The 19,088-nt window shown below is 39.6% G+C and overlaps 1 protein-coding gene across 1 annotated transcript in view; it reads right to left on the reverse strand.

The window, feature by feature from the left end:
• The window catches only part of LOC141993006 (complement factor H-related protein 5-like), a 110,093-nt gene extending 94,146 nt beyond the window's left edge, over positions 1-15,947 (reverse strand). The window contains 9 exon segments of the mRNA XM_074962348.1: positions 1,043-1,115; positions 1,118-1,227; positions 8,174-8,356; positions 10,029-10,220; positions 11,068-11,194; positions 11,196-11,251; positions 11,422-11,610; positions 13,045-13,221; positions 15,887-15,947. Of these exon segments, the coding sequence (XP_074818449.1) occupies positions 1,043-1,115; positions 1,118-1,227; positions 8,174-8,356; positions 10,029-10,220; positions 11,068-11,194; positions 11,196-11,251; positions 11,422-11,610; positions 13,045-13,221; positions 15,887-15,947 (1,168 nt within the window).
• Between the last annotated feature and the right edge of the window lie 3,141 nt (positions 15,948-19,088).

Here is a 19,088-nt window from a genome sequence, read left to right on the forward strand (position 1 = left end):
ACGGTTGAGAGAACAAGAAGGAGCTCTAGAGAAGGAGACTTTCACACTAACCAGGGTCATATTGTGGGAAGGAACGTAAAGGAGACTGGGGCTGGCTGAATAGAGAGAGAGAGAGACAGCATTATATTCTGTTTTACAATCTGGCCCCTTTGTGCCACTCAGCTGGTGCAAGTGGGCCAGAATCTAGCTATATTGGGCCAACAGAATACCATCCATGCAGAAGGATACTTACTTTTTGATGATATAAAGCTGGCGGATCGGGCTTCTCTTCCCCTTGTGCCCCCGAACTTTGTGTAGGTGAAATGGTAGAAGAGAAAGGGAATCTGGTGGGCTGGTCCTGACCTGTGAAGTCAAGTCCAGGACACACAGGCCTACATGATCAGTTCATCATAAATTTAAGAACCCCTCCGAGGTAGCTACACAGCTGGGGATCACTGCACCTCAGTGTACTCCAGCTATCCCCTCCCCTCTCACTCTCAGCATACGGAGATTGGAGAGAGCAGACTGCATTGGTTTTATCCCAGTTAGAGTTCCCCTGGGGCAAAAGTGGAATCCCCTGCTGCTCATGCCAGCATCGTGTCTACTCCAAGTACTGAAGAGCAGTGACCAGTATTCCTCCTGGTTTTCCATAAGTTACTTATTTGTATTTCACAGCATCTGCTAGAGTTGAAATCTTTTCAACTTAAAATATATTTGAATATATCTTTTCACTTACAGTCAATGCTAGTTTCAATATAATGGTTTTTGCAGGTTTTAACTAAGATATATTTTGGGGGTGCATTCTAAATACTTATAATGGTGTGGGTGTTTGCCATTTGCCCATCTTTTCTTTTTGAAAAATCTGCACTGATGTCCCTATAAAGAATGTGAGTCTTCCCTACATATGCTCTGGTGTAAATCAGGAGTAACTCCATTCAGATTTATGGAATTAATCTGGTTTTACACCAGTAGAGGTGACTTCAGGATTGGGCCCAGGATATGAAACATACCAGTTGTATAACTCCTCATGGTTCTTTTTCATATCATAAATATTTGTATCTACCTAAGCAAACCGGTGGGTCTGTCCATTGGCCAGACTCACAGCTAACAAATGCAGATCCCTTCATTCTATGAAAAAACTTTGGCATTTATATTCCACTCTTGAACCTGATTCATATTCTTTCTGTAGAGAGACCATGACGTCTCCATTATCAATAGCAGGTGGATGCCCACACTTTCCAGCAGCCTCTAAAATTATTGTAGAAATAAAAAAAAAACATGCACATCAGTGATTATTTACAATAAATGCTGTAAGATCACAAATATTACAGAATAGTGCTATCAATGTACTGTGATAGAGCAGGAAAGATCCCAAGAGAAAAGTGAAAAAGAATCCTCTTGGTATTGGAACTGAACACAAAATACTACAAGATATCTTTAAAGTTGATGCAGCATGATACTTCCATACTAGCAGTATGGAATTGATGGCAAAATAGGTAACTAGCTACTCTAACTTTGTCAAAACCTGATTCTGGGTTGCTTTTCAACCTGGAAAATTTGAAATCCTTTGGGTCAATCATCTTTTCCTCTCTCTTTGCCTCTTCTCACAGAAAGGGAAGTGAGATTGGGATAAACAAGATAAAGTTTTGAAAATGCTAAGGCTAAAAATTAAACATGAGTAATAAAACACTATACCTTTACTCATCATAATTTGACATGTGTCTCTGCCCTCTTTCTGCTTTATGGCCTGCCCCTTTTGCCTTATGTCCCATCCCGAGGTCTCACTTTTGAAATGGGGATTTCTGGCATTGGTTGCCATTTTTAAAAAAAAGATTTTCCTTTCTATTTAATTTATTCTTATTAGACGCATTAGAAATAGGAAAGAAGTATGTGTCTTGCTCTTTCCTCATTTTAAGAAGAGAACACATTTTATATATTTAGTGGAATTCTAAATAAAGTCTACTAAACAGGTGTACAATGCTGTAATAACAGAAGAATAGAGAAAGGCTAACATGCATCTTTTCTTCAGGGAAAAAAACAGTTGTGACAAAAAATGTTGGTAATGGCAGAACCAAGTGTTCCTATATATAATACTTTTTATATGCAGTTAATAGATTTCTTAATAAAGCCTTAAAGTCAGAGGAATAAAGGAGAAGAGTTTATATATTATTCCTCCTCCTATATGTGTAATCACATAGTTTTAGAGAAAACTATGTTATGCATTTACTGTATTTTTAAATAAAGTTAAGTAATTGTACCACGTCTAAATGATGGGGAATAATGGAGAAGTTTTATATATGCACACCATGCATTTTTCTTATTTTTAGAGAAAATATTTTTATGTATTGTGACAAGGCAAGGCCAGATGGCTATAGGAAAGTAGTGAGAAACAGGTATGTTAGCCCCAGGCTAAACAAATCCTGTTACCATGGTAACCAAATGGCATTTGCTCCAGGTTAATCAAGACACCTGGGGCCAAAATAAGATCCTTCCAGAAAGCAGCGGAGCCAGCTAGGTTGATTGGGACATCTGAAGCCAGTCAAGGGCTGGCTGAAACTAGTTAAAAGCCTCCCAGTTAGTCAGGTGGGCTGCGTGTGTCAGGAGTGGTAGGAGGAAGTCACACTCCTGGAGAAATGGCTCAAGGAAGGAGGCCCTGAGGTAAGATGTAGACATTGAGGAAGTGGGGGCTGCTGTGGGGAAGTGGCCCAGGGAATTGTACTCATCCTGTTTCCAAAAAGTCAGCTATCAAGAGCTGCTACTATCAGGGTCCCTGGGCTGCAGCCTGGAGTAGAGGGCGGGCCCGGTCTCTCCCCTCCCCTCCCTGACTAATCACTGAGACTGGGAGACAACAGAGACTCTGCAAGCTTCTCCTCACCTCCCTTGCTGGTTTATGATGAAAATGGCTCAGTAGGCTGTGACCCTTGCCTCTAGAGAGAGAAGGGCTATGTGGAGGGTCATAGTGAGCTTCTGAGGTTAGTGTAATCCTCCAGGAAGCGTGGGACCCACTGAGACAAGGTTGGAGCCTTGTCACAGTATTTAGTACATTTTTAAATAGTAATTAATTATACAAAGTCTTAAGGTAGAGACATAAATGAGAACTGTTAATACATATATAGAATTATGCAGTTTTAGAGGAAAATATATATATTTCATTAAGTTAATGCCTTTCTAAATAGTCACTAAATAATTCTGTGTGACTTTTGTGGAACTGTTTAATCAACTTCATTTAGAATTGTAATAACTGCATACAATTTTTTTCTAAAAATGCATAACTCTATATGTATATATTAATGCTTCTTCATTCCTTTGTCATTAATACTTTCTATAATTTAATGGTTTTATTCAGAAATATGCTAACTGAATTAAAATATTTTCCTATAAAAATGAGGAAAATGCATATTAACGTGTCATAACATTTCTTTATTCTGCTGTTACTAAGGTCTTTTTAATTATGTAATGACTTTATTTAGAAATGTACTAACTTAATTTTCTCTAAAAATGTATGATTTTATGCAACACTCCTTTATTTCTCTTTCACTTTGTACAATTATTGAACTAGAACGGTACTAAATGCACAAAAATATTTGTCTCTCAAAATGCATATTCTGTATTTGTATCAAGACTTCTTCTTTATTCCTCTGACCATAATGCTTTATTTAGAAATGAACTGCATATAATTTTTTTCTTAAATGATAGAAGGCATGTTTATATATATATATATATATATATATATATATTTATATGTGTGTTAACACTTTGTTCTGCCATTACTAATTTTCTAAATATTAAAAAAACTGTCTTAATTATTTTTTTCTAAAACATGCATGTTAACCTTTTTGTAGTCTTCTGTTATTAAGAGTTTGTACACCTGATTACTAGACTTTATTTAAAATTGCACTAAATGCAAAAAAACATTTTCTTCTTAATGAGGAAAGGGCCACAGTTCTAATACCTCCAGGAAGGACAAATGGAATCAGAAATTTAAAAACTTCCATTTTTTCAAGATGGCTGCCAGCACCCAAAATGCACGTGAAAAATGACACTGGGAGGGAGGGGGACGGACAGACAGACATAAGGCAAAAGAGGGGCATGTGAACATACCAAAACTCACATGATGAGTGAAGCTATAGCTTTTTTTAATGACTAATATGTATTGAATTTCCCTGGAAATAGAGGATGAAAGGCAGCCAGAAAGTGAGAAGAAAAACTCACAGGGCTACACAGCTATTGGCTGTCTACATATCACTTAACCTTCTATATCCAACAGCTAAACTTTAAGAAACTGAGTCCATGTTTGAGGCAGCATGGAGACTCTCCACCCTAGGGACAGCTCCAAAACCATTGCATCTCCCTTCAACACAATGGTTTAGCTTGGTGCTTTATGGTGTGAACAGGGTGTGTTGCATGCTGCACTACAGTTTAGGGGGAATGAGTTTTATGCTCCCCTTTGTGGTCACCAAGGCCCTGCCCCCCTCTGCCCCTTATGTGGTGGGTAGCATCCCATTGGGAACAGCTCCTGCACTTGACCTCCTTGGTTTAACAGGGAGGCATCTGCTGATAGGACACCCTCTGTGAGAGGCTTTTCACTTTGGAATTTGTTTCCCTCTCTGTCCTGCCATATCCTGAATTCTTTCACCTTTGGGCCTTCTGCTAGTCTCCAAATACCAGCTAGGCTGAGAGAAGTTTTGGTTGTTAGACAGGGTGGGCTGTTTGTTTAAATGTGCATAAGCTTTGACCTGGTTGCATTATTTTAATGATGTGAGTGAACTGTGTATTTAATGGTGTATAACCTAAAACAGATGCTTTTGTCTTTGAGAGATGACCTGCAGTCTGAGATAAGATATATTTTTTGGGGAGAGGAGCTACAAAGCGTCCAGGCAGTTTGAGAAACCCAGCTGCAACATTTCCAGTCTAGAATGACAAGGCAGGTAAATTGAGTGAACAGCAAACTGACTCATGGATCAGAAGGTTTCCCAGGAACTAGAGGCGATCAGGAGAGCAGTTCCCAACTTGGAACTTGTTCACAGTGCTAGCTGCAGCAAGAGATTAGGAGCTAAAAATCAGCTTCAGAGGGAGATCAAAGGAATGCAGACCACAACTGAAGTCAGCTGCCTGGATGAGGAATTAGGCCAGACAGAGAATTTGGGTAAGATAAGACACTTGCAACACTTTTCTACTCTGTTTGTAATGCACAGAGACCGAGATGTCAGAGGATCATTATCCCAGCTTAAGAAATACACTGATCCCTTTGCTTGTTATCTGTATCTTTTACCCACCATTTGTCTTGTCTGTTAAGATTGCAAGCTGTCTAAAGCAGCAACCCATGATTTCCCATGTGTTTATATGGTACTCATCATAATGGTGTCATTCTGCCATGCAGTTTTTGTATTTTTTAAACTCTAGAATTTCTCAGTATAAGTTACGAAATCTTTTAGTCAGGTGATTCACCAATATTGTAGTTTAATTGGAGGTTACTTACCTCTTCTCTTACACTTAGGATATGCCAATTTCCCCTCCACATACTGTACTCTAAATGGAGAAGATCATGGATCCCTCACATGTTCCCTTTTACAGTCAAATTCAACAGAGTCTCCACTTATAGAATCCAATTTCATTTCCAACTTCCATTTCAGCTGAATATTGTTTTTCTCCATATCTTCTGGGGATGCTGTACCATACCAGCTAGTCACTCAAGCTCTCAAGGGTGGTTGAGGGGAGTTGGGTGGTTTTAGTTGTTAGACACAGTAGACTGTTTGTTTAGTCTTTTAATATGTTTTCACCTGGTTGCATTATCTTAATGATGTGACTGAACTGTGTATTTAATGGTGTATAACCTAAGACAGAAGTTTTTGTCCATAAATAACTAACATTGGCTCTGATCATTTTAGTTTGCTTCAAGATTTTTAAATTTGTAATTGTTTCATATTGTTTTGATTTTGCTCTCTGCTTTATCTTGTTCTGCTAAAAGTTCAGTAAGGCTGAGATAGGGAAAACTGAGAAGCTCTGGTGGGAGTGAAAGTAAGACTCTTTCAGAGGGAGAATTCAGAGAAACAGTATCTTATATAGGGACCACAATCGACCATAACGAAAGCGGATATTAGTTCATCTATTTTCTCTGCATTGTTCTTATTCTAAACCTGTGCTATGGCTTGGTACTAATATGACCCTGATTATGCCACCCTTATTGCTGTGCCAATGAAATTCTGGTATATGAAAAGATAAACAAAATGAGCCAGTAGAGTGACACCACTTTTTTTCTGGAAGCTTGAAGTTACGTGGTGAAATCCTGTTTCTATTGCAATCAGTGGAATTTTTCCACTGACTTCAAAGGAGTGGGCATTTCACCAATTGCCTAGCTCATCTGCAAGTGGCAGTGAAACGGTGCACTTAAAAATCAGAAATAGAGAACAGTCAACCATTCATATTCACACGATGTCATGGGTCAAATCCTAATATTGGACTAGGCTCAAAGTCAGTGTTAACTATTCTGTATGAGCAGGGGTAACAATTTGCCTCTCACCCTTTACTCAGAACTTGCATGGAACATCACAGACTGGAAATTGATTTTGTCTCTGGTTTGTTTGCAAGAGATATTATATTTGTGCATTATAAGACGACAGAAAAACAAGGAAATACGCACTTCTGACTGAGAGTGACATTTTTGATTCCAACAATATCCTCACTACTAGGCTATTTTAGAAATAGGAAATTAAAATACCTTTGCATGCTGGCGGTTAGGACCACTTCCCTTCCTTACATGTTACAGTCAGAGATCCAATAAAGCTCAGACCTCACCCACATTGATAATGCATCCTGTCACCAGGCAAATACCTTTGCTGCTTAGCGCCTAGAATCCTATCATCATAAATCTCTGGTGGAGGTGCACATCTCATATCCGAAAAAGAGATACAGGAACATTTAGAGTCAGTGACACATTCCCATGAAGGACCTCAGGTTAATTAAATCACTTATGGTGTTCCATTAGTTGTGTGTAACTTTGATTCAGATTCTCTAGTGATCAACCAGTCCAGTTTATGAGAACATTTTAAATTGCAGTGAGGCAAGAAGAGGGTTTGTCATAAATATAAAGGGAAGGGTAATCACCTTTAAAATCCCTCCTGGCCAGAGGAAAAATCCTTTCACCTGTAAAGGGTTAAGAAGCTAAAGGTAACCTCGCTGGCACCTGACCAAAATGACCAATGAGGAGACAAGATAGTTTCAAAAGCTGGGAGGAGGGAGAGAAACAAAGGGTCTGTGACTGTCTGTATGCTGCTTTTGCCGGGGACAGAACAGGAATGGAGTCTTAGAACTTAGTAAGTAATCTAGCTAGGTATGTGTTAGATTATGATTTCTTTAAATGGCTGAGAAAATAGCTGTGCTGAATAGAATGACTATTCCTGTCTGTGTGTCTTTTTTGTAACTTAAGGTTTTGCCTAGAGGGATTCTCTATGTTTTGAATCTAATTACCCTGTAAGGTATTTACCATCCTGATTTTACAGAGGTGATTCTTTACTTCTATTAAAAGTCTTCTTGTAAGAAAACTGAATGCTTTCTCATTGTTCTAAGATCCAAGGGTTTGGGCCTGTGGTCACCTATGCAAATTGGTGAGGATTTTTACCAATCTTCCCCAGGAAGTGGGGTGCAAGGGTTGGGAGGATTTGGGGGGAAAGATGTTTCCAAACGTTTTCTCAGGAACCCAGATAAAGGTTGTTGGTGGCAGTGGAAGTCCAAGGGCAAAGGGTAAAATAGTTTGTACCTTGGGGAAGTTTTAACCTAAGCTGGTAAAAGTAAGCTTAGGAGGTTTTCTTGCAGGTCCCCACATCTGTACCCTAGAGTTCAGAGTGGGGAAGGAACCTTGACAGGGTTATACACTAGTAAAAACATTTGAGTTAGGATGCATAGAATGAAAGCCAAGCAAGGATGGAGATTTATTAAAATAATAATGTTTCTGCAAAAAGTTTGATGAATCAGTGTTTTATCTGTGGGAAAATTTCTGACCAGCTCTATCATACTGTGCTCTTCCTCCCCAATTCACAGAAACTAATCTGTGGGTTCTCGCTTGGAGTTTATGCTCTGTGCCTGAGGTGGGTATGCCAACTAGTCTCTGCCAGACTTGTACCACCCCACCCCCTCCCAAAAAGCAAGAGCAAAGTCCTGTTTCTTTTTCATATCACAAGAATAATTTTATATGTACCTGAGCATACTGGTGGGGCTGTCCATTTTCCTAAGCAGCATGTGATTATTTTGGATCCCGTCATTCCATGAAAACTTCGACATTTGTATTCCACTGAAGAGCCTGCTGCATACACTGGCAATAGGTCAGAAATGATGTCTCCATTTTGACTAGAAGGTGGGGGGCCACACTTTCCTAACACATCTAAAACAAACACAGGGCGTTGAGACACAGAGTAATATATTAGGGTACTAGTTACTTAAAGTGGAAGTTCTAGTAGCACTATTCCCTGCCCTAACTATACCTGTAAAATCTGAGCCTTCAGTAAAGTAAAAGATCAATCTTGCTATTTTTTTAAATTAATGTTTAACTTGCCTCAATTTTCTTTTCTTCCAGGTCTCTCTTAGCTCCTGATTCCAAGTAGTTACCTCTCTCTCTGTACAGATAACATGGAAGGAAGGGTGGTAAGGCTAGAATATTGGAATTACTCTTCCTGAGAGGTTTTATTCTACCATGAGATCCATGCTTTAGCAAGGCTCAGTCATGTTCATGCATCTTGGGTAGACTATTTCTACGTGCTCTGTATTGGGCTGACTAAGAAGGTGGAGAGGTGCTTACATCTGTCTAGTGATGTTTCCAGTGCAAGATATGGTAGTGGTTATTGTGATATAAGCACTTCTCCAGTGAGCTACTTAATATGCATTAAAGAGCAATTTAATATCATAGTCTGGGTGAGCCTAGGAGAAATTCCAGCATAATTAAAAGTTTGTCCCCCTCATTTGGGGTCCTTGTTATACATTGTGCCCTGCATTTGGGCATGGCATGTTGAGAGGCTTGCCCTGAGTTGACTTAAGTTCTTGCCACTCTAAGTAGTCACTAATTAAACTCTAGAGGCCACATCCTTGACCCCGGTTAAGGTCTTTTCACACCACTGGCATGACATGAAAAAAAACCTTTAAACTATCTCTAACTGGGAATGGTAAAGAGTCCCCCAAGTGTGATTGAGTGGTTTGTCATGGGCAGCCCCAAGATCAAAGGGATAGGGCTGTAATTCACAGCACTCCACCTAGTCCTCAGCTGGTAGAAGGTTCCCTATGGCACTTCTCTTGTCAGCACAATTTAGAACAGTCCTTGTGCTACTTACAGTTATGGCAGGAGCTGTTTCTCCCCCACTACCCACTTGTGGCCCCGAATGTGGAGAGAGAGAGAGGGGTGCCTGAATGCCCTTCTATCCTCTCAAACCCACTAAGAATTACACCAGGTTTCCCATTGCCTGGCAAGTTTATTCTAACTTATATAGAATTGTATTCTTTACTCTGAGTATTTATTTCCCTTAATAGACTGACGTGAAGGACCTTGTTGAGAACACTTAAAAAAACCACCCAAGGAAATTCTGCTTTCTGGTCCCATGTATCCACTGTCTTACCAACTCTTTCCAATAATGATAAATGAATAGAGAAGCACCTCTGCTAGGTTCATAAACCCACACCTGTATTTGCAAGGGAGCTAATTTAATCATAAATGCATCTAATTTGACTTCTCCTTCAAAGGCTAATAATTTTCCAATGTGTGCTGACAAACAAGGCAACAGGGCAATTAATGCTGCTATCTACCCTGATCTATTAAATCTTTGTTTTCTAAAAACTACATCAATGAAGCCCTCCTAAATAAAAACAAAGTAATTCATTTCGTAAGTGTCATCTGTACATTCCACATTTGATGTCATTTGATATTTGATATCATTTGATAGTGATGTCATTTTTTCCCTGTATTTAACAAATATAAGCCTATGAAGCACTGGTCTTTTGTTTCAAGTTTGCTCATTTTCCTCCCAGCTCAGAATATCCCAAGGAATAGTAATTTAATTAAGGAATACACTGGGGATACACAATATTGCCTGAATGACACCACACAGTAAAATCAGGAGATAAAAATGCCGGGGATACATGTCCTGATTTGCACTTAAACACAACAAAATCATCATGTTGTACGTATTGTTTTCCATAGTATGTCTCAGTCAGCTCTATGCCACAGTTTTGCATTTCTTCCTGAGAGATAACACATGGCTCTAGAATGAGAAAAACAGAAGTCTAATGATGTACGTATAGTTATCGTGGTTGAGGTCTAGGTGGAGTGATTCAGGGGCAGAGAGAGAGGAAAAGTATCTGGATTGTCAGGCACAAACACTGAACAAGATATTACCTGGCTTTTCCAATAATCAAATTTGTTTGGATGTTAGTAATAGAAAAATGGTCTGGTGAAGAACCTGGGATTCCCAGATTAGATCTCAGCCAGTGGCCTGTACCAGATGCATCACAGGAGGGTGTAAGAACCCTGAGGCAGGCAGAGATGGCATAATTTGCTCCCCACCCCCTCATATTAGATCTCAGCTTGATCTCTAATAATTACAGACTGTTTTAACCCTGAAACATGAATGAATATTGTTTCCACATTTTTTATCATTATTAATCATGATCATTCTGGATATTCTTGTAGGCCATTCAAACACTGAATTCCTTTTTGAGTCTTGCTAACTTCTGGCCTCAATCACTTCCTATGTCAATGAGTTCCACCATCTAATTACGTGCTCTGTGAAAAAGTATTTACTTTTATCAATTTTGAATTTTCTGCCCTGAAATTTCATTGAATGTTCCTTTAAAAGGACTTCATTGAAATAGTAAAGAAAATACATTTTCCAATAATTTCCTAAAAGAAGCTCAGGAGATTTTGAACTTTCATCAGAAATATTTAGATTTCTAACAGTAAAATCTCTGTATTACAAAGTTCATAATATTGGTACAAAATAATGTAACAAATGATATTTGAACTGTGAAACACATTTACCTGCTACCAGATATACTTAGATACACTGGAAAAAAAAACTATAGGTTTTGTTGTAGAAAACATCATGTTACCCTCACAAATTGGTGTTTCTGTCCAGTTTCCATTGTTACAGAAAGATTTATTTTGCCCTTTCACTGAATAAAACTTTTGGCATTTGTATTCCACAGAAAAGCCTGAGGCATACTCTTTTTGGGAAAAAAGTAGTTATATCTCCATTAGCAACAACAGGTGGACATCCACATTTCTTTCCTGTGGCTAAGCAAAAGCAAAAAAAAAAACAAAACCAAAAAAAAAAAAAAAAAAGGATACTGAATGCCTAATCATTGCTTGCTCACCCTTAAGGCTACTTTGGATGAGATTTTCTTCATTATCTTCCCCTCATTTCACGTGAGATATAGACAGTGTCTGCAAATCATCATACTTACCAGAGATACACAGTGGAAAATCTATGTGCCCATCAACACACTTCCTGGCTGAATGATCTGTGGGGTTATAGCCTTCTCTGCAGGAAAATTCCACTAATTGATCATTTAGAATGATTATTGTATGTCTGCAGCCACTGGGCAGAAGCAGTTTTTTGTCCTCCAGTTGCTGTTTTGTGATGGTACATGGTGCTAAATGAAAACAGGAAAAAATTAGAACAATGTATTATTCACCACAAAGCTTTAAGTTAATCAGTTCCAAAACTCCAAATCAGATTACACACAATTAAAGCTATTTATTTTAATCTTTCACCATAATAATAATCTCTTCTATGATCTGGCTGCAGAAAGTGATTATGCCAAATGTCAAAAATAATTTATTAACTAAATCTCATAATAAATTTCATGCATTAGATATGGGGCCTAAAATGGTTTCCATTGGGTGATTGGGCTCAGAGTCTAATTGCATTTCGATTGCAAATTAAACTTGTCAAACAATGGTGAAAGGGAGGTGGTTGCTGATTGGATAGTTGGAATTGGAGTCACCAGAGAAGTCACTGAAGAGAACAGAAAACTAAATTCAAATTACCTCTCCAAAGTGACCACCTTTATTAAGCAATTACTTTCATTAGGAGACCATCCCTATGAACCCCAAAGGGTATCGAGTACAATTCTGTTTCATTTTTTATCAGAAGACCATTTCTGTTGACTGATTTTTATCAGTCTCTCAATGGATAACTTTTAATAGGTTTCATAGTACTAGTGAAAATGTGGCACACGAGTTAAAGTTGTGACTAAGAATATTACTTTTAGGGGCTCAGTGTGATATACACAAAACAAGGGGAAAGGTTAAATTTCTTAGGAGATGGGGGAAAGGGATAGCTCAGTGGTTTGAGCATTGGCCTGCTAAATCCAGGGTTGCGAGTTCAATCCTTGAGGGGGCCATTTAGGGATCTGGGGCAAAAATTGGGGATTGGTCCTGCTTTGAGCAGGGGGTTGGACTAGATGACCTCCTGAGGTCCCTTCCAACCCTGATATTCTATGATTCTATAAATCCCTGCTTGCCTCCCTGCATACAAAGTTAGCCATGTTACATTAACCTCTTAGGCTTTCTAATATTTCTTAAATTGCCAAATGTTTAAAATTACTATTTATAAATTGTTCTCTTGGGAGCTGGAATGAGGAATGCCTGAGCATAGATTACAGGGAGCGAGGGAAGCCAAGCCACAAGAGGAGGGTTTGTGGAGGGATTTGAAGGAGGAAAGCTGTTCCAGGAATAAGGAAAGAAGGTGACACCACAGTTATTATAATGTCAACCTCTACACTGAGGGAGAATACACTGAACCCACTGGAGAAAACAATGCTATAAAATCCAGTGATGGAAATTTAATACATTACTTGTTTTCTCCCTTGTCAAATACCTGCATCAGAATGCACCCTGACCCCACAACATGGAACCACAGTGACCGCAACCAACTGCTTTTCTGCAATGGTGGAATAATGAAGGATTCTTCTCACCTATGGTCTCTGATTAACTATTGAGTTCTACATACATTAACAAACATTAACAAAAATTCACCAAGACCTAAGGTGTGAGGAATAAAATAGATTCAAATTTCCCTTTACCCAAACATTTTGGCAGTGGCATCCAGTTTCTCCCATAACACGTTATCCGTTCAGTTCCTGCCAGCATGTATTCAGGATAGCAGCCATACTGCACTGAGTCGCTCTCCACATATTGCGATTTCTCGCCACTAATAATTTCTCCAAAATCAACATCAGGTGGCTGTTCACATACTGGCACTACACAAACCAAACACACCGTGTTATTCATTATAGGTGCAGATTGGGAATCTAAGCATCTGAAAAAGCATTTCAGACTATTTTGTCAGCTTGCAGTGCAGAGCTCAGGTAGATTTTAGATTGTATAAATATTTCCAAAAGACTGACTTGAGCTAAAATATGACACCGTTATCTCTCCCTCTTTTTTCTATTTTATATAAACAAACCATCACTGAAAGAAAAAAAAAATCATTTTGCAGGCAGGTTGGGCTTCCACGTTTTGTTACTTAGAAACCCATTCCATGTTGGTGACATTACCGCTGAAATGATAAACAGTGAAGACCTGTGTAATCTTATCACATCCACACTGGTCAATGCATGCAAGTCTAAAATATGGCCTGGGGCTCTGGAAGAGGGGAAGGAGTCCTACAGAGAGAAGTGGGCAAAGGCTCATGTTGAAATCAGATATCATTCAGATTTGGAGGGTCTGAATATTGTCCAAAATATCAGAACCCTCCCTGCCCAAATTTGAATAAAACTGCTGAGTCTGAATTGAAAACAATTCTGTCTAATCTAAACTAGTCTACCTAAGCATTTATAATGAGCCCATTATGGCAGATTCTCCTTCAGTCTTGTCAATTAAGATTGAACATGCCCTCTCAATTATTATATATATATAAAATGCTACTAATAGCTACAATCTGGCTTATTTTAAAAGATTTCTATATTTGATTTTAGATACATTAGGCCCATAAAACCTACATATGTACTTGGAGACTAGAGGTCAATTCACCAGTGTTCCCAACTACCATTTTATTTAGTCTTTTAGAAAAAGAAATCCCTCAATTATACCGGATCCAACACCCACAAATTCTGGGAAATCTAGATCCAGTGAATGAAAAATTCTGAGGTCTGGAGAAATGTTAACTAATCAGACTATGGCAGAGATATTCAAAGGTGCCTAGAAGATGGAGTACTACTATTATTTTCAATGACTATTGTGCATCTAAATTCTTAAGGGACTTTGACAATCTCAGTCCACAGATATAAATCTTTTTTTAGAAAATCATGTAAACTTCAGATGCGTGAATCACTCACCTAAGCCACTAAATGATGACACTGTTGTCACCTTTGTCCTCCCCTACTTGTATGTGTCACCCCCTATGTTGCCCCTCTTAATTAAAAGCCTGTCTAGCACCCTTACTTATGTGAGTAATCTCTGCTCGTAAAAGTCATTCCTTTGTGTGGGTCTGCTCACATGAGCAGGGCCTTTACCTTTAGCCTTCTGCTTTGACCCATTGAATGTAAAGAAAACTGTTACAAATAAGAAATCAATGACAATAAAGCAGAGATTGCCATATATTGATTCAAGCATTCACAACTCTTGTAGCCGCTCATACTTTTTACTGAATTAATATATCAATATCAGGATTTATTGTTTGTCAGTGCTAATATTTTCCTATGAACACGAACATTGTAATGTTCATGTAATTAAAACTTAGTATTAATTTAGTGTAGCACCTTCTTACCAATGCCAGGGTTATGGCTGAGACAATTCTTTCATTCAAAGCAGTTACTGGGGCTGAAGTTTCTCATGTTCTTTATCAGTCCAAAAGTAAAATTTTGGGGGGGAATTTTGACCAGCGTCTGATCAACCATTTTTCATTACTCAAGAAAAAAGAAGTTACTTCATTAACAAATTTAAGGTTTTGATAAATCAAAACCAGTTCAGATCTAAAACCTCAAGCTCTACAAACTCTTGAGTCTTACTGAGGAATTAATGTCTGCTAATGTACAAAACAATTAACCGAGACAACGAAACAATTGATAACAGCGCAGTGTACTGACACCTCATGTCATTTTCTGTGCAGATTTTAGTGTACGTGGAATCCAGTTATCTAGATATGCCTGCCTGAGGAAGTGCATATCTTCCAGAAGGTAAAACATTGAGCTACTCAGTAGTTCAGTTACCATGGATTATTTGAGCAAAACTAGCCTGTCCTACATTAATAGTTATGGTTCAAATGACCCCTTAGTGTACCAAAGTCATCTCTCTATGTCCTAGTTCACTGAATGATGTGATGGGAAAGGACTCAGAAGGTCTAGTGTCAAAGATTAAAATGCCCCCTTCTCTACAGAGCTCAATGCACTATCTAGAGGTATTTCTAAGGCATTTATCCCCATATTATGTATATATCAGGCCCATACACCAGAAATTTTTCTACAATCAGCACATTACTACTTTTGGAGTGATACGAAATAAAAACAATTGCTAAACAAACATGAAACCTGTTGAATTCATAATTCATTTAATGTGGCAAAAATAACTATGGAGACAAACAGGAAACAGATATGTGAGTACCTTAGTAAATTTCACCAGCTGCCAGGATTACAGTGATAACACACACAGAGAGCCACTAGGAATACTCATATATTTTTGCACTCTGAATTCCTCTGGAGTATTTTGAGGGACTCATTCAGCCTTGTTTCATTAGGCAGTAGACACATGGGAATAGTCTCTAGAACAAACACAAAAGTAAGGCTCCATAACTAACCCTCCATCTGCAATGGTTCTCATTCACTCTCCTCCATTTGTCACTAATCCCCTATTTACCCTGTTCCATGAGTCACTGTTTTACCCTTGCAAAATGGAGCTGAGGATCCTTTAATTCAATTTGCATCTTACCTTGTCCCTTAGCATAGAAAGCCGATAGTATCTGAACGATGATACCTCTCAGTAAAGTCATGTTGGTGCTTGATAAAGTACGCCCAGCACTTATAACTGCTGACATGCAGTTCTGCTCTTCTCTGGATCCTGTCCTCAGCAAATGAAGACTAACCTTCCTTTATAACCCCTCCCTGTTGCACTCCCGACCTCTTCTCTTGCAAGATCTAATTCCAGAAATAACAGATGTAAACTCCACCAGGAATACAGTACAAATGGTTTGTTTGTTTCGCAATGTTCCTCTTTCATTACATAGAGGTTTCTCCTCACATCGTTTCCTGACTCTTTTACTCTATGACCAACCCATTCTTTTGCACATGCCACAATTTTTGATTATCTAGTTGCTGGGTCACCTGCTTTCTGAAGGTGGCAGGATCTTCAGGGTGAATGTGCATGGCCTCAGTCCTCTTCCTTCCTCAAAAGCAGCACCAGGAGGAGGCAGCTGGGCTGGCAGGTGCAGTGGACAGAACACTGAGGTTATGTCTATGCTAGAGGTTTATTCAGTAAACCAGGAGCCTGGAACAAACATTTGAGCAGTGTTTATGTTACCCTTTATATTTGTGTCAACTACCTCATTAACTGGCAGCCAATTAGGTTGTGGGGAAACACTTGAGTGAAGCCCAGGCCTGAGAGATAGCATTTGCCAGTGGAAGCTGGTATTGGGCAAGCCTGGCTGTTTATCGTCCTTGATCAGGACACACAGACACTTTGAATTTTGGAGTGAGGCAGAGCTTATTCTGGCAAATCTTGTTTTGGGGGAACTTCCCAGCAAAGGTTACAGACTATTACTGCTATTCACATTTACTTACTTTATATTATCAGACTGTAGCTCATCCGCCACGTCCTTTTGTCCCTCTGAGGAGTATAATAGATGTGGATAATTGCTTTTGTTGAGACATCCAAAACACCATGAGGCAGGGACACTTACAAATACAAGATTATCCTTTAGTGAATCACCCTACATTATACGGGATAGGCATCAACACTCACAGAAAGAAACTGAAAATAAGTTATGGGGAGCAGAAAATTCTGTACATTGCTACCAAAAAGTCATAAAGTGATGTTCTCCTCTGATTTTGCAACTGTGGGGGACAATTATATTTAGTATATGGGCGTTCATATTACTAAATAAGGGTTTGGGGGGTGTTATAGTAAATGTAGGTATTTACATATTAACTTAGTGTGACAAAGTTCCTCCTCTGCCTCAGTGGGTCCGTCACTTATTGGCAGGTTTGCTTGCCTCAGAGATTCACGGCAGCCCTCAGTTTGGCCATTCTTGCTAGTGGCTCAGATCTGCCATCCACTCAACTAACCTTATCACTGGCCAGCATGGGGAAAATGGAGAACAAGCCCCGCAGTCTCTGTGTCCCAGCTAGTGGGTTGGGGACAGGGCAGATCCCTTTCCAGTTTAGGGCTTGCCTTCTGGTGTTTCTCACAGACCAGGTTCAACTCCTCCTGTGTCCAATCAGGAGGTGGGGGGGGGGGGAACCCGGGCCCACCCTCTACACCAGGTTCCAGCCCAGGGCCCTATGGATAGCAGCTGTCCACAATGTTTCCTTTATCAGCTCCATGACAGCTACAAATCCCTGGGCTACTTCCCCATTGCCTTCCCTCCAGCACCTTCTGTATCCTCACTGCAGGATCTTCCTCCTGAAACCTGATCATACTTGACCTCTTCACTCCTCTAACAGCACACCTTCTCACTTCCTGCTCCTGGTGCATGCCCCTAGTAACTGGTGGGAGGTCCTTTTTAAACCAGGTGTCCTGATTAGCCTGCCTGCCATAATTGAATCTAGAAAGTTCTTAATTGGCTCCAGGTGTCTTGATTAGCTTGCCTGTCTTAATTGGTTCTGGCGGGTTCCTGATTGCTCTTGGGCAGACCCTGCTCTGGTCACTCAGGGAACAGAAAACTGTTCATCCAGTGGCTAATATGTTTGCATTCTACCAGACTCCTGTACCCCACTGGTCTGGGTCTGTCACATTAGATAAAAGAGTGTGATGTGATTAACTCAGTGCTTGCCCGACAATTGGGTCGAGGAGAACAAGTACCACAATAAAGAAGCCCGTTTACTCAATCTGCCTCTGGGTCCCCCTGCTCTTCTTTTCATCTCTAACCTCTGGTGTCATGAACAGGATCCCAGGGGAGAGTCGTGCCTGATCACCACGTCTTGCTATGGATTCGATGAGTAAGTTGAACGGGCCCTTGACTGCAACCCCTGTTAAGGAGTTTATTAGTAAACTGGTGGGGAAATGTTGGGGGTGTCCTTAGGCAGGCTCCCCCCGACAGGGATCATCAGGATTGGCCAGCCATCCAGGGGTGGGTGGAAGCTTCCCTGGTGTCCAAGTGCTCCCAGGATAAGAAAAAGGCTGTTTTGTTGCAGGCTCTGTGTGAGGGCCTGTCAGGTTTATGGGAGGAGGTTACCAGTCTTAAAAGCAAAGTGGAAACTTTGCAGCAAATTGCTGAGGAATTTGTATAGATAGTTTTAATTGTCTTAAGTAAGAAAACCTGACTCTGAAGGGCCAAGTAGATGCCTTAAAGCAAAATTCTTGTTCCCCGTCCTGCATTTATCCACCCCACCACCCTCAGCCCCTCCTGCTTTTAAAGACCCCAATTAACCTCCCCATTTTCACACTTTTGGTTTTCTGAAGTTTTAATGGATGGTACTTTGGATACTTTCTGCAAAGTTTGTTTGGACAAAGCATGACAGAAGTCTGCTGCATTCCACTGAAATTTTTAAAGTAAAAATGGGTGACCATGGAAACAAATATTTTACTGCCTTTTTAAATAATTCCAAGGAAAAGGAAGCACAAGGTGAGGCAGCTCTGTGTTGCAGGGTGGCTATGTCGTTACAGGCAAAATGTACCACCTTAAATAATTAAATGCACAAGTAAAAAATTTAAAGTGAGTGAAGAGTTACAAGTAGCTTTTGGAGAAATTAACACTACAAAGTTTGGGGGGAGTTTGGAGGGAAGTAGCTGGCTGGGAGTTGTAAAAATGTTAAAAAGTAACAGTTTTGGTGTTATAAGAAAAAGTTTGTGGTTTAAGAATAAAACCCAGTTATGTAAATGTAATATATGTGCAACTTGGTACAGTCATATTGAATGAAATCCTGGTAGTTAAACAAATGATACAAGGAGGTCAAGTGGCTACTATCACCACTAT

Source organism: Natator depressus, chromosome 8, assembly GCF_965152275.1.
Source record: "Natator depressus isolate rNatDep1 chromosome 8, rNatDep2.hap1, whole genome shotgun sequence".
In the NCBI taxonomy this organism is placed as follows: Eukaryota; Metazoa; Chordata; order Testudines; family Cheloniidae; genus Natator; species Natator depressus.